This window comes from Loxodonta africana, chromosome 12 (genome assembly GCF_030014295.1).
Source record: "Loxodonta africana isolate mLoxAfr1 chromosome 12, mLoxAfr1.hap2, whole genome shotgun sequence".
NCBI lineage: Eukaryota > Metazoa > Chordata > Mammalia > Proboscidea > Elephantidae > Loxodonta > Loxodonta africana.
Window position 1 is genome coordinate 72,510,509 of NC_087353.1, and position 15,815 is coordinate 72,526,323.

The window sequence follows — 15,815 nt, forward strand, 5'->3', positions numbered from 1 at the left end:
TTGACAAAAATTAGCATTTAGGACAAAGCCAGGGTGGACAGTGCTCTATAAGTCTCCCCTGCACATAAAAATAGGAAGCCGACAACAACACAGCCTGCAAGCAGCACAACTGAAGGAGTGAAGCCTGGGAAATGGATCTAGAGACTCCCTGGGGGGCTCCTTAAAGGACGCACCCTCGGCCATCCACTCTGAGTGCCTGGGCGGTTGGGTTAGCTGCCGCTTCTTCAGAAAGGCCTTCAGGCGGACAGGTTAAATGGCAGTGCGGAATTGGTGTAGCGGGCAGCCGGCAGTTGAGTGCTTAGGTGCTGGAGCCAGACTGCTTGGCTTCAAATCCCAGCCCTGTTCTTAGCTGCTGTGTGACCTCAAGCGCAGTAGTAGCCTCTCTGGGCCTCCATTTCACCATCTGAACCAGTCGCCATCAAGTCAATTCTGACTCATAGCCACCCCATGTGTGTCAGAGCAGAACTGTGCTCTATAGGGTTTTCAGTGGCTGATTTTTTGGAAGTAGATCACCAGGCGTTTCCTCTGAGGCATTTCTGGGTAGACTCAAGCCTAACTTTTTGGTTAGCAGCCATGCGCATTAACCACCGATTTGAGTCTACCCACAGGTACCTCAGAAGAAAGGCCTGGCAACCTATCCCCAAAAATCAGGCATAGAAAATCCTATGGAGCTCAGTTCTATTCTCACACACAGGGGATCGCCATCTCAAAGCCTATAAAGACACCTGCCTCACAGGGTTGTTGGGAGAGGATTCAATGAAAGAGCCCCTGAAAAGTGCCTGGCCTTGTATCTGGCACATAGGTGATACTCAATAAATATTAAAAAACCCACCACCGTCGAGTCAATTCTGACTCATAGTAACCCTATAGGACAGAGTAGAACCACCCCACAGGATTTCTGACCAAGGCTGTAATCTTTATGGAAACAGAGTGCCACATCTTTCTCCCATGAAGTGGCTGGTGGATTCGAACTGCCAACCTTCTGGTTAGCAGCCAAGAGCTTAACCACTGTGCCACCAGGACTCCTTGGATAAACATTAGCTCTATTATAACATGGCTATGATTCCAGTCCTGTCTGCTACCAGCTCTCAGGGTGATCCCTCTCAAGCTCCAGGGAACAGGGGCTAGATTGACAGTCTCTGAGGTCCCTTCCAGCTGTTTCTCTCCTAAAATCCAATGGCTGTGCAGTTGCTCCATGCACACAACAGAACCTAACGTGGCAGAGAAAATCTGGCCTCTCCTGGTCCCTTAGGGTCCCCCACAACTCCAGGGCTTGGGGCCGACTTACCCCTTCTCCTCCAGACTCTCTGCGGAGGTTTTGGCGTGGAGCCCCGGATTTATAACTGAGGTTGGGAAACATACCAGTCTAAGCCCATGTCCTTCAGTTATCAGTCATTTACACACCAACATCTTAATGTTTGCTCTCTCTGTGCCATCTGCTTTGTTTTTCTTTAAATGCACTCACTTCTCTTTCCTTAAATTTATCTTAACAGGAAACTTTCTCTATCTTACGTGAAAAATCAGCTTCACTTGCCATAAATAGATGGCAACTATGAAAATAAAGACAAGAAAAACAAACAGTACTATTAAATTCTAGTAGGATACTAAGGACGGTCCGTGGTGCTGGGCCTGGGGTCTATCTGCTCTCTGTGGTTAGAAGGAAGATTAGCAAATGCCAGAGAGGAACTGAAGACCTACTAAGTGTCAAATTAGCTCTCCCTGTGAAAGTCATCAGGACGGGGAGGGAGTAGAGAGAAGAATGCCTCACGGTGGGGTCCCTGTCATGTATCACCCGGCGGTGAGTCTACATTTTAGAACACACTGGGCTCATTCTAGCCTCCGTAGCTGAGCCCTGACATCAGTTTTCGTTGCTGATGTTAGCTGCTGTCTAGTTGGCCCTCGGTCACCCCAGACACAGCGGAATGAAATGCTGCCCACCCTGTGCCATCCCCGTGGTGGGCTGCGGACGGGACAGTTGTGATTGATCAGGTGTCATCGACTGGTTTTCAGATGTAGATTACCAGGCCTTTTTTCCTAGTCCTTCTTAACCTGGAAGCTCCACTGGAACCTGTTCAGCACCATAGCAACACACAAGCCTCCACTGACAGGTGGTGGCTGTACATGAGGTGCATTGGCCGGGAATCGAACCCAGGTCTCCAGCGTGGAAGGTGAGAATTCTATCACTGAATCACCACTGCTTCACTGACATAGATTTTTAAAGGAGTTTAAAGGACAAAATCCACTTGCCCACGAACAAAAACAGAGCACAGTGAATCACAGCATGAGGCTCAGGAGTCCACGAGACCTGAGAACCAGTCCCAGCTCCGTCAGCAACTTGCTGTGTGTCCTTGGGCAAGTTCCTTCACTTCTCTGTACCTCAGTCTCCTCATCTGCAAATCGGCAATAACAACAGCCATTAAATATGGCATATAAGGCACTTAGCATACTGCTTTGCCACCTGATGTTTTTCACTTTAAATTACTAGCATTTTCCATATTTTTCTAAAATGTAATTTAAATGGCTTTCATCAGGACAGACAATAATTTAATAAACCCTCTACTCATCATTTTATTTTGTTCCAGTTTTTTTTTTACTACTGATATAAAACAGCACTGAACATCCTGGTACATTGAGGGGAATAAAAAGGATCTAGCAAATGCCTGGCACAGTGGCGGTTCGGTGGTTGAATTTTCACCTCCTACGCAGGAAACCTAGGTTTAATTCCCAGCCAATGCGCCTCTTGCATAACCACCAACCACCCGTCTGGCAATGGAGGCTTGTCTATTGCTATGATGCTGAACAGGTTTCTGCGGAGCTTCCTGACCAAGATGAAGTAGGAAGAAAGGCCTGGCAATCTACTTGTGAAAATCAGCCAATGAAAACATCAAGGACACAATGGTCCAGTCCTGTTGTGCATGGGGTCACCATGAGTCAGGGGCTGACTTGTTGGCAGCTAACAATAAATAACAAATCACACACATCCAGGACTTAATCTTTTTTTTTTTTTTAAAGCAAAGATTAGAAGCAAAATTGACCCATGTCCCAAACGAAACCAATCATTCTCGGAGAGTCTGTGTGATTCGGCAGCATTGGATTCTGATGTGGGAGCCTGGCCAAAACCCACAAATGCCATCCATTTGTCAACTAACCCACAGAACCTTCTTTTTCTGGGCCCTGGGTTATCTTGGCAGGAGCTGCCCCTCCCCCCACACTGCATCTCTGCAACCTTAGTGCTATTCTGGGCCCCAAAGGGACCTGGGCTTGGGAAGGAAGGAAATTTTCCACAATCTTGTGCCAGTGTTGCCAAAACGGATTAACCTTGAACAACGGGCACATCTAACCCAGAAAGAGACGTCTTTCTTGAAGCACAGTGTCAACACCGGGAACATCTCTGAGTCGTCTCAGGACCCAAATGTCTTTCTTGGTCCTTGATTTATGATACTGATCAGTACTGGCCTACCACCAGAGCTGCCTTTCCAGGAAGACCCAAGTAAATTCACTGCCTTGATTACTTCCTTTCCACTGTTCTGTTTTGTGGGGAAACGCCTCTGCCCACATGTTCCCAATGAGGTTGACATCTCTACTTCCAGTTTCAAGAATGGAACAACCATAACCTAAGCCACCTAGAGATTTTTCACTGCCCTGTCTACAATGAGTATCTCAGGAATTTGCACATCAATCTAAGCTGACCAATCGGAACGAATGAGACTCCATTCAGGGACTCATTCAGGAAATCTGCTCTTTTCTGCTGGACTTTTACACAAGCGTGTAAGGGCTGGAGCCACAGCAGCCATTTTGCTGGCAAGAAATTGTAGCCTACTTAGACACAATGTTGCTGAGAGATGGAAGGGGAGAAACCAGGTTTGGGAGACATCTTCTGAGCCCCTAGATCCTGCTGTGCCTGAAGCCAGCCAGAATCCCTGAACTTTTCAGTTCTAGGAGTGAACCATTTTCCTTTTTGCTTAAGCCAATTTGAGTAGCTTCTAACTGAAAGAGCCCTAGCTTATGTTTTCTAAAACACTACCTAGAGTAATATTTTTTTTTTTTTTTTTGAGGAGGCAGGGAATTCAGAGGGCAGAAATCTATCCTGACCAGAGAAAAGTTCCTAACTGATTACAGCGGTACCAAGGACGTGAACTAGGTCTCCTTGCCAGCCCCCAGACTCAAGGTGTGAAGCTTACACATCTGCTCCTCTTCGCTGAAGCCCATGATGGCCATGGCCTCCAAGGTTTCCTGGAACATCTCGTCATCCTGGGCAGCCGGGATGGGCACAAAGCCATTGGAGAGGAATGTGTAGTTGCTGAAGCCCTCCAAAAGCAAGTCATCTAGAAGGTGGGGAAGAGGGGACAGTGGTCAGGGGGCACACTTCCACTCCCAATGTGAGACAGGGAGCTGGTAAGGGGTTTGGGCCATTCTAATGTCTTTTCCATTCCCAAAAAATGCTCAGATGTTTAAAACGCTCTTTCAGCATCACAGCATGGAGAGCCTCGCCCAGCCTGCTACACAATGGAGCAGGCTGTGCACTGTCCCAGGGCGCCTGGCAGCCCAAATCTAGCCTTGGCTTTGCTTGCTAAGCCCCGAGCCAGGCAGAGGGTGTTATCTACCTGGAAGAAGGGGTGCATTTCTCCCAATTACCCAAAGGCACTCTGCCTTCAGGATCAAATCTATCTGAAGAGTTAACCTGGATTTATCCATTAAATTTTTATCAAAATCATACATGTACATGATTTTTAAAGATCAATTACATGTAGTCCCCAACTTAGGATGTATTCAAGTTATGACGAGCTACATTCACAACCATCTTTTGTTTTTCTACGCCTTATCGTTAGTAATGTGTACCACATACAACGTTGCAGCACGTAATTTCCTGGGGTCACCATATCTGTAAATTTGTATATGATGTTTCCGATCCTCAAACACAAATAAAGATTAGATTTATAAAGATACTGATAACAAAGGCAATGATAATGAGGGGAAAAAAAAGAGGTATTCGACTTAGGACAGAGTCGTGGGTACTGAATTCAGTCGTAAGTCTGGGACTACCTGTACTACCAAAAGATTTATAAAGAAAAACACCACTCTTTTGTCCTGCTTCTCTTCTAACTCCTAACCCACTCTATAACAACTGCTTTTTCTGTCTTTCAGCTATTTCTTCTGGTAGTTACCACCATTTCTCTATCCAAAACATTTATTCTATTTTTGGATAGGCCAAATTCAGATATTATCTATGGACTTCCTGTTAAAGTGGAAGATTTAGTTCTCTCATACTACCCACCCTCTCCCCCAATTATTTTTAGTTGACTCAGTAAACAGGGTTTATATCAGGGGTCAGTAAATCACGCTCGCCAGCTGCTTTTGTAAATAAAGTTTTATTGGAACCCAGCCTCTCCCATTTCTTTGCCTCTCACCTACAGCTGCTTTCTTGCTACAACAGAGGAGTTGAGTAGCTGCAACAGAAACCATATGGTCCACAACGCCCGAAAGATTTACTATCTGGCCCTTTACAAAAAAAACATTTGCCAACTCCTCGTTTATACTACATCTATATTACATTTTTTATATTACATTATGTTTATATTACATCTATTAAATATTGTTCTCTGTAAAGTCACACTCTGAAGTTACAGTCCCTTCATTGCTGTTGAGTCCCCTTTCTCCCAAAAAGTTTTATAACTGCTTTTCTTTCTTATTGCACTACTTGCTTTTATCACACCCTCCAATACATCAAACATCCTCTCCCAGACCAATCTTTAATTAGCTGGATTTTACTGCACTTTTGGAGCTAGGGTCAGCCAGATGCTTTTTTTTTTTTTTCTTAAAACAAAGGTCTTTTATGGGTCAAGTCACTTGGAAGCTACTCGCTAAATTTGAAGTTAAATTGACCCAAGACTCCAGTTAACTCAAACCCTTAGATTAATTGGAGGACCTCATTAAAGTCACAAGGAGTTCGGTCTCTGCCAAGACTTCATTATCCAGAATATGGATATATTTACAAACGTGTCCAGTTCTCTCTAAAAGCCTAACCTCTTCCTGGATCTATCATCAATAATCCAAACGGCCCAGGACCTTTAGCTGCATGCCTTATCCTTGCCCAGTTTCTGGAAGGACAAGGTGAACGAACACAAAATGAAAGGCCAGAGACAGATAACCAGACTGAAAACCAAGTTGCCAAACAACCGAACTGTTGACCTTGGTGCCAGAAGGAGGACGGATATAAACATTTCTCCCTAGGCCACCCCACAGTATCTTTTTCCGCTGTCTTATCCACATCCTCCAGAAGACCAAGCAGCAAGGAGATTAAATAATGGACGATGTCTCCCTCTAGTGGCAGAGCCCTGCGATAACCTCATCACAGTTAATATACAAGTTCAGCACATCCTTTTAGTAATTTTCTTAACCAACATCACTAACCCTGGGCCACAAAATTGATAGGAAGCAAAATTAGGATTATTCTCATAAAGTTTTAGACCTAAACTTATTACCATAATGGCCCTACTATACCCACTGACATATTTCTTTCTTACGATTTTTATATTCTTCTAAGAGTAAGTAGGTTACTACTACGTATCTGTAACTTACAATTTCCTGCTGGAATCTGGTATATAGGACATTTTATCTACAGGAGAAAATACTGTCTTCCCTACAACAGGGATTGGCAACTATGGCCCACCACCTGTTGTTGTAAATAAAGTTCAGTTGGAACACAGCCAGACTCATTCATTCACGAATTGTCTGTGGCTATTCTTGTGTTACAACGGCAGAGCTGAGTAGGTTGTGATAGAACTATATGGCCCACCAGGGCTCCTTAAAATATTTGCTACCTGGCCCTTTACATAAAAAGCTCATTGACCCCTGCCCTACACTAAGCCACTTAAAGCTCATTTTCAAAACATGGATAATGAAACGTACTTAGTTTGCCCCCTTTGATTTCTTATAAAATTGCAATATACCTTATACGCTTGCAGGGTTTATAAACCGGTGAATATGGCATTTGTCTTTCTCCTTCCCCTCCCTAGAAGGTGTAGACTGTGTCTAATTGGATTTGTCTGTCTCTTCTAGGTGTCTGTCACATAGTAGGTGCCTAACAAAAGCCACATTCACTCACTGGAAGATGGTGAGGAATGGAGCATTCGCCACACAAAGATGACGTCCCTCCTCCCGAAGGATCTTTTTTCACAGCTACTGTCTTAACCCTTCATCAGGATGAAAGGGAAGCCTCAAGCCTCCAATCACTCACTCATCATTGCCACCCACTTACTTTTCATCTTGTCCTTGGCACCAGCAATCATGTAGTAAAAGATGTGGAATGTCCGCTCGTCTCTGGCTTGGCGAATCGCCCGTGACTTTTCTAGCAGGTCTGGGTGGGAGGAGTTAAGGATTCTAGGGGAGGCAGTGGTGGTTCAATAGTAGAGCTCTCTGCTTCCGTACAGGAGACCTGAGTTCGATTCCTGGCCAGTGAACCTCAGGCGCAGCCACCACCCATCTATCAGTGGAGGCTTGTGGGTTGCTATGATGCAGAACAGGTTTCAGCGAAGCTTCCAGGCTGAGGTAGACTAGGAAGAAAGGCCTGCCTATCTACTTCTGATAACCAGCCAGTGAAAACCCTACGGATCACAACAGTCCGATCCACAACTGATCATGGGGATGGTGCAGGGCTGGGCAGCATTTCATTCTATTGTGCATGGGATCACCATGAGTTAGTCGCCAACTCGATGGCAGCCAACATCAACTACAGCAGCAAGGATTCTGGGGATGCCACAAGCCTTCCTTGTGCAGGAGCCTAACCTTCTTCCCCAACCCGTCACACCAAGTGGGGGAGCAGGAATCTCCAGGGCCTAGGAGAGGCTCCTTGGAGAATTGCGAAGAGGCTTAGAGCTGAGGCAGAGTCAAGTCATCCACACCCAACTCACACGGGTTAACCTTCCAGTCCTGGCCCAGGGACCTAAACCTTCCACTTTGACCCTTGCCTCCACGGACAAATGAGACCACTGGGTGGTGCTGGCAGACCCCAAGCCTGAGAGAAGTGAGGGGAGCAGAGGAAAGGGAAAGAATAAAAAAAGAGTAGTAAAAAGAACCCCAGAGACCCTGGGTGGTACAAGGGGTTAAGGCACTCAGCAGATAACTGAGAGGTTTGAGTCCACCCAGAAGCACTTTGGAAGAAAGTCCTGGCCATCTATTTCCAAAAAAATCCGCCATTGAAAACACTGTGGAGCACAGTTCTGCTCTGACACGCATGGGGTCAACCATGAGTCGAGTCAACTCAAAGGCAACTGGTAAGGATATAATACAGGTATAAAAAGACCCAAGGGAAAAGGGCTAGGGAGGAGCATGGTAATGAGATGTGCCCCCATCAGCCGTCACCAGCTCCTCTTCTTTAGAATGAGCTATCTTTGAACATCATCTACCCCTGATAAATCCCTGTGATGAATGCATGATCTCATTTAAGCCTCACAAACTATCCTGGCAAGTGCAAATATTATCCTCTTTTTCAGTCTAGGGAAACTGAGATTGGGAGAGTTAAAGTTATTTCCTAAGGCCATGCAGCTAGGAAGTGGCAAAGCCAAGCATCTACAGTGGTTGTAAACACCATGGCCAAGGGCTGGGCTTCACGAGAATGAATGAGCTTGACCCAGACAGCTAACCTCTCCAGGGTTCAGCCTCCATACCTGTGTAGGGAGAACACATCCTCCAAGTTCCTTCCGAAAAAGGGGGTCTGAACACAAGGGTTTTAGACTTTAAATGATCCCTTCACAAGAATTCTATAAGCAACAAAATTGCCATTGATGTATTGGGTAAGGGAGGACATTCCAGACTTGCAAGGGGTGAGTATGCCATTGATGCATCCCTTCCCAGAAAAAGAAAAAAAAGTTTGAACACATATCCTGGCAATTGAGAGTTAAAAACAAAGTAATGAAGTAGTGTCTCGGGTCTCAAAACCTTGGGAGCAGCCATCTAAGATATAACTATTGCTCTTTACTTGTCTGGAGCAAAAGAGAAAGAAGGAAACCAAAGACTCAAAGTTAAGAAACTAGTCTACAGGACTAATAGTCTACACAAACCCCATCTGCCCTGAGACCAGAAGAACTAGATGGTGTCTGGCCCCATTACCGACCATTCTAATCAGGGCTACGATACATGCACCCTGATAGGAGAAAAATGTGGAACAGAACCTCAAATTCCTAAAAATAAGAACAACAACAACAACAAAAAAACCCAGACTCAGTGGACTAGTTGAGACTGGAAGACTCCTTGAGACTATTGTCCTGAGATACTCTTCAACCCTTGAACCAAAACTTACTCCTGAGGTGACCTTTAAAAAAAATAATAATGATGAACTCAAGACAAAGAAAGTCAGAGGAAATTAAAAAAAATTTTTTTCTTTGTTGTTAAGAAATAAAACTATTTGAATATAAAAAGGGGGGCTCTGATAGGACTAGAGGGAAAGAAGGACTATAAAGATGCCTACCCCCATTAAGCTAAGGGGGGCTGCTCTGCCATGGGACAGTGTGGAAATCACCTTTTAGGGGCTGGTGGGTAGGGTGGGAAAGGGCAGGTCGCTGGCTAGGCTGCTGTGCCAGGGGACTTCCTCACGGCCCAGTGTGATGTTGTAAGATGGTGGGGCAGGCCTCCTGTGCCCAGCTGGGTTGGCAGGCGTTGCCTCTGCCGAGTCCTAACACTGGCAAGCACTGCCTTAGCAAGCACAGCTAGCTGTACTGGTCCTCTTTCAACCCCGGAAGCAGGGGCATCCACATCACCTGGTTGTGGTTGTTGTTAGCTGCTATCAGGTCAATTCCAACTCATGGTGACCCCATGTGTTACAGAACAGAACTGATCCATAGGGTTTTCAAGGCTGTGACCTTTCAGAAGCCAACCTCCAGGACTTCCTCCCATTGTACGACTGGGTGGGTCTGAACACCCAGCCTTTAGGTTAGAAGCAAACTGTTTGCATCACCCAGGGGCCCGCAACACCTGGAGGGTTTGTTAAAACACAACTGCTGGGCTCCACCTCTAGGAGCCCTGGTGGTACAGTGGTTAACTGCTCAGCGCTATAATGGATTGAATCGTGTCTCCCCAAAATATGTGTCAACTTGGTTAGGCCATGTGTGGCTGTCCTCCATTTTGTGATTTTCCCATGTATTATAAACCACAATCTCTGCCTGTGGTTAAAGAGGATTAGGGTGGGATGTAACACCCTTGGCTCAGCCCACACCCCTGATCCAATGTAAAAAGATTTTCCTTGGGGTGTGGCTTGCACCACATTTTATCTCTCAAGAGAGAAAAGGGAAGGGAAGCAAGCAGAGAGTGGGGGGCCTCATACCACAAAGAAAGCAGCACCAGCAGCAGGGCGTGTCCTTTGGTCCCGGGGTCCCTTTACCTGAGAAGCTCCTCAACCTGAGGAAGATTGAGGACAAGGACCCTCCTCCAGAGCCAACAAAGAGAGAAAGCTTTCCCTGGAGTTAACACCCTGAATTTGGACTTGTAACCTACTAGACTGTGAGAGAATAAATTTCTCTTTGTTAAAGCCATCCACTTGTGGTATTTCTGTTATGGCAGCACTAGATGACTAAGACAGCTGCTAAGCAAAATTTTGAAGATGTGAACCCAATGGCTGCTCCATGGAAGAATGATGTGGCAGTCTGCTTCCATAAAGATTACAGCCTTGCAAGTAATCTTTGTCCTACAAGGCCGCTATCAAGTTGGAGTCAACTGGACAGCAATGGGTTTTAATGGGGGCTCCACCACTAGAGAGTCTGATTCAGTAGGTCTGAGATTTGCAATGCTAACAAGAACTCAGCTGGCTGGATGCTACTGGTCCTGGGAACAGACTTTGAGGACTACTTCCAAGCAGCCCTGGTGGTGTAGCAGTTAAGAGCTTGTCTGCTAACCAAAAAGTCAGTAGTTCGAATCTACCAGCTATTCCTTGGAAACCCTAGGGGGCAGTTCTACTCTGTCCTATAGGGTTACTATGAGTCAGAACTGACTTGAAGACAGTGGGCTTGGTTGTTTTTTTTTTTTAATCCAAAGAGAAGCTGGGTGGGAGGTGCCAGGACTTGTCTGGGGCTTGAGGACCACTGACCCAGAGAAAAGAAGCAGAGTGGGAGGGACCAGGGCTTGGCCAGGCTTGGCCAGGCTTGGCATAAACAAAAGAATTGAACACCTGAGAAGTATGTGGGGCTGGAGGACCAGAGGGCCCCAGCTGTGGGCTTGGCTGCGGCCTACAGCCCTTCTAGCAGCAGGACAGGAATCCTCGCTGGGTGGATGGGCCATCCAGCCATTAGTACAGCAGGGGTCTCAGCTAGCCAAAGTAACCTGGTTGGAAAGGATGTCTGGGGCTGCTTGGTGGCCTGGGGGCTGCTTCCCACAAAGCAAACAGGAAGCTATTTCTACAAGTCTTAAAGTCTCAGAATTTTTCAAGTCTTAGGGCACCCGTCTATTCCTCCCCAACAGAACAGGGGCTCAGGACAGGACCAGTGTCACCCTGAAGAGGCATCATGACCTGCCTTCCAGAGCTGGGGTCAGGATTACTGCAGATACTGTGTGCCAAGGGCCCAGGAGGGTACCTGCACTCAGCAGCCCGCCAGCAAGGTTATGATCATATGAGCAGCAAGAGTTCCACAATCTCTTTTCTCAACACTTGGGCTAGAGGAGTTTCAGCATTTCCCAGATTTGGGGCACACTACGGTGTATATAAGCCTGGTGGCACAGTGGTTAAGAGCTCGGCTGCTAACCAAAAGGTTGGCAGTTTGCATCCACCAGCTGCTCCCTGGAAACCCTGTGGGGCAGTTCTACTCTGTCACATAGGGTCGCTGTGAGTTGGAATTGACTCAAAGGCAATGGTTTGTTTGTTTGTTTTTTAATTAAAAAAAAGCCCTGGTGAAGCAGTGATTAAGCACTCAGCTGCTAATTGGAAGGTTAGTGGTTCAAACCTACCAGCTGCTCCATGGGAGAAAGATGTGGCAGTCTGCTTCTGTAATGATTACAGTCTTGGAAACCCTATGGGGTAGTTCTACTCTGTCCTCTTTGGTCTCTATGAGTCGGAATCAATTCGACAACAATGGGCTATGGTGTATATGTGATGAATATGATTTAATACCCACAGTGCATCTGGGGAGCCCAGTAACACTTCTGCAGCAAAACATAAATATTCTCCTAAGAAGGCTAAAGGGACAGTGGTGGTTCTGGATTAGAATTCTCACCTTCCATGCAGGAGACCCACCCTTGATTCCTGGCCAATGCCCCTCATGTACGGCCACCACCCAACTATCAGTGGAGATTTACATGTTGCTATGATGCTGAACAGGCTTCAGTGGAGCTTCCGGACTAAGACAGACTAGGAAGAAAGGCCTGGTGGTCTGCTTGTGAAAACTCAGCTACTGAAAACCCTGTGGCACACAGTTCTACTTTGACACATGGCAGGGGTTGGTAGGAGTTGGAATCACGGATGGCAACTGGTCCAGGGATGAAGACCACACAACAGCTAATACTCAACCAGTCCTTGCTCTGTCCCGGCACAGTTCTAAGAGCTTTACATGAATTCATTCGATTTATCCTCACAACTCTGCAAAGTACTATTATCATCCCCGTATCACCAATGAGGCAAAGAAAGGTTGAATGACTGACCCAAGCTCACTCAGTTAGGAAGAGGTCAATGCAGGATCAAACCCAAGCTGTTTGGAGTTCAAACAGGGACTTCACATTTGTGTAACCGCTACCCTACAATGCCTGCTGATAGAGGAAGACAACCTCCGTGAAGATTGTTCTGGAAGGAACCAAGAGCCAAGGGGAAAGAGGCAGCTTCTATGCCAGTTGCCTTGCTTCCCTTGGGCACCGTTAGCCCCTGGGCAAGAGATTAGGGGAGGAGGTCCCATGTGGCCCAGGCGGGGCCAAAGGATACAGGTCTCGATGTTGGCTCCCACGATGTAACCCGTGACGTCAAAGTTGATGCGGATGAATTTGCCCTGCCAACAGAAACACACAGGTCACTGTCTGCTGCCCAGCCTCAGCCTCTTCAGCCCCACGCAGCAAGCCAGTGGGGAGGGAGACATCAGGGATGTTCGGGTTTAAAAAAAAAAAAGAGGTTCTTGCAAACATTCCAATCCTCACAGGTCAATGTGTCAGAAAAAAGCAACAACTGTTGAGCTGGGATGAGCAACTTACAAACAAATTTATAAACATGATTTCAATTGGCTTTTGGCTCTCGCAGTGACTCTACATCATGGCTATCCCATTTTAAAGGTGGGAAAGCTGAGGTTGAGCGAAGTAGAGCGGCTTGCCCTCAAAGAGGTAAAGCCGTAAGTAAAGGCATGTTTCTCAATCCCCACAGGGCTGGAGGGCTCCCATCCTCAGCCCACCCCACTTAGAAACATGCTCCCCCTCCCCACCAATCAGGTCCAAGCACATCCAGCTGCTGACTGAAGCTCCTCCTTGGGACAGGTGAGCTACACTGTAGCAGCAGGCCCTGCATTGCAGGCTTCACGGGCAGGAGTGGGCCATGCCCCAGCCCTGGTAGTCACTGAGTATCTCCACTTGGAGGCAATGGTCCAAATCACCTGCCCTCTGCCTCAGCAGAACCAAAAAACCAAGGATAGGGCTGGCCCTGGATCCAGCAGCACTGGCCCTTTTCTTCTTTCTTAATAGCTGACAAAGACTGGCATCCTTCTCTTCCCACCCTGACATATATGACGAGAGGCATCTACCTGTGTGCAAAGAACCCTACACTTGCTCAGGCCTTGAGAGAGCCCTCATACTGTCTCCACCAGAAAGTAAGGCAGTAGAAGGATTTGTGTTGACCACAGACGTTGCTACTGCAATGGAGAGCCTGCTGGCCATGGCCAAGGGCCAGGCGCCAGGCGCCAGGCGCCAGGCGGCATCCTTTTTCTCTCCTCCACACCATGAAGTTGTGGGACACCAGTGAGAGGAGGGTTTTGGGAGATAATCTTGACTTGCTCTCATTTATGACTTGCTAGAGAGGTTTTTTTTTTTTTTTTTAGAGAGGTTGAGGACTAAGGTTCGCCTGACTCAAGCCATGGTATTTTCAATCGACTCATATGCACGCAAAAGCTGGACAATGAATAAAGAAGACTGAAGAAGAATTAATGTCTTTGAATTATGGTGTTGGCAAAGAATATTGAATATACCATGGACTGCCCAAAGAATGAACAATCCATCTTGGTAGAAGTATAGCCAGAATGCTCCTTAGCAGTGAGGATGGCGAGACTTTGTCTCACATACTTTGGATGTGTTATCAGGAGGGACCAGTCCCTGGAGAAGGACATCATGCTTCATAAAGTAGAGGGTCAGCGAAAGAGATGAAGACTCTTGATGAGATGGACTGACCCAGCGGCTGCAACAATGGGCTCAAACATAGCAAGAATTTTGAGGATGGTGTAGGACCAGGCAGTGTTTTGTTCTGTTGTACATAGCGTTGCTATGAGTTGGAACTATGAGCTGGAACCAACTCAACGGCACCTAACAACAACAAACGAAGAGATGTTGTCATGGGTTGCAACACATTAGTGCAGGACTTGCTCAGTGAGGTGGCACCACCCACTACTGTTTTGGCAATCTGGGGGAGGGGTTGTTTTGGTTGTCATTTGACGGTGGAGCTCCTAGCACTTGGTGGCAGGGGCCAAGGATGCTGAGCGTCCTGCAATGAGCCAGAACCCTGCACAACCTCGCATTGTCCACATTCCATACAACTTTCAAATGTCCCACCTGACATTCATGTAGGTCGTTAGCTGAGTCCAGAACCTAGTGCTGTTTTAGATTAAAACAATTCTTTAAAAAAAAAAAAAAAAAGTTCTAATATAAAAATGTAACATCCATAGAACTCTGGAGAAGATTCTTGGGTTTGGAGACCAACCAAGAGTCAGTCACCATTTTGGAAAATCCCGTTTTGGAAAATCCCATCCCAATGGCCAGGCCTCTAGTATCAGTCTATGCTTGTGGCTGTCACAGTCAGTGATTCTGGGTCTAGGAGCAGGGTGTTGATTTTTTGTATTCCTATCGACGGCACTAGTTTTTTTTATATATATAGTACTGTTGGTTACTGTCAAGTCAGGTCTGACTCACGGTGACCTTAGGTATAACAGAATGAAACATTGCCTGGTTCTGTGCCATCTCCATGATCTTTGATTTGTTTGAACCTATTGTGTCAATCCATCTCATTGAAGGCTTCCCTCCTTTTCGCTGACCCTCTACTTTACCAAACATGATGTCCATTTCTAACGACTGGTCTTTCCTGATGGTGTGTCCCAAGTAAGCAAGATGAAGTCTCACCATCCTTGCTTCTAAGGAGCACTTACAGCCACCATAGTGTGATAAACTGCCAGGTGGCAGCACTGTCCTGTGTATGTAGTAGGTGATATTACCCGTGCCTTTAATTTCAGGAAAGGGAAGAAGACATTATATAATTATTTGTTATCAAAAGCAGCTTTGGGTAGGAGGGGGGCAAGAGACCCTATGGGAATACCCAGGACTCAGGGCTACTCAGAAGGGCAGCTTTGAGTGAGCAGAGCAGGGGTGTCCACAGGGTTTTTCACAAGACCCCATTCCAGTGAAGGACAGTTTAGAGTGGCACCCACAAATCGGTGGGGCCCCTCTCCGCCGCAATGCTATTATAGTCTTTCCTCAGAGTTGTCCCCCTGAAAATATCATTCTGACTCTCCAGTGGAGGCTACCACCTCTTTCATACAATAAAACGATTTTTGTCTACACATCATCAACCACCCATTTCTGGGGACACTGGCTCTCCCGCCCCCATTAGGCTCAAATGAGAATGGGAGGCCTGGGGAGCCCGGGAAGGCGTACGTGGG

General features: G+C 46.6%; 1 protein-coding gene across 2 annotated transcripts in view; it reads right to left on the minus strand.

Annotated features, from left to right (window-relative positions):
* MYH11 (myosin heavy chain 11) overlaps positions 1-15,815 on the minus strand; it is a 154,255-nt gene that overhangs the window by 51,471 nt on the left and 86,969 nt on the right. For both annotated transcript variants that reach the window (XM_064295629.1, XM_003421886.4), the window contains exons 7-9: positions 12,896-12,959; positions 7,259-7,357; positions 4,182-4,325 (exon numbers count right to left, since the gene is read on the minus strand). In XM_064295629.1, coding sequence (XP_064151699.1) covers positions 4,182-4,325; positions 7,259-7,357; positions 12,896-12,959 — 307 coding nt within the window. The remainder of the gene's footprint in view (positions 1-4,181; positions 4,326-7,258; positions 7,358-12,895; positions 12,960-15,815) is intronic.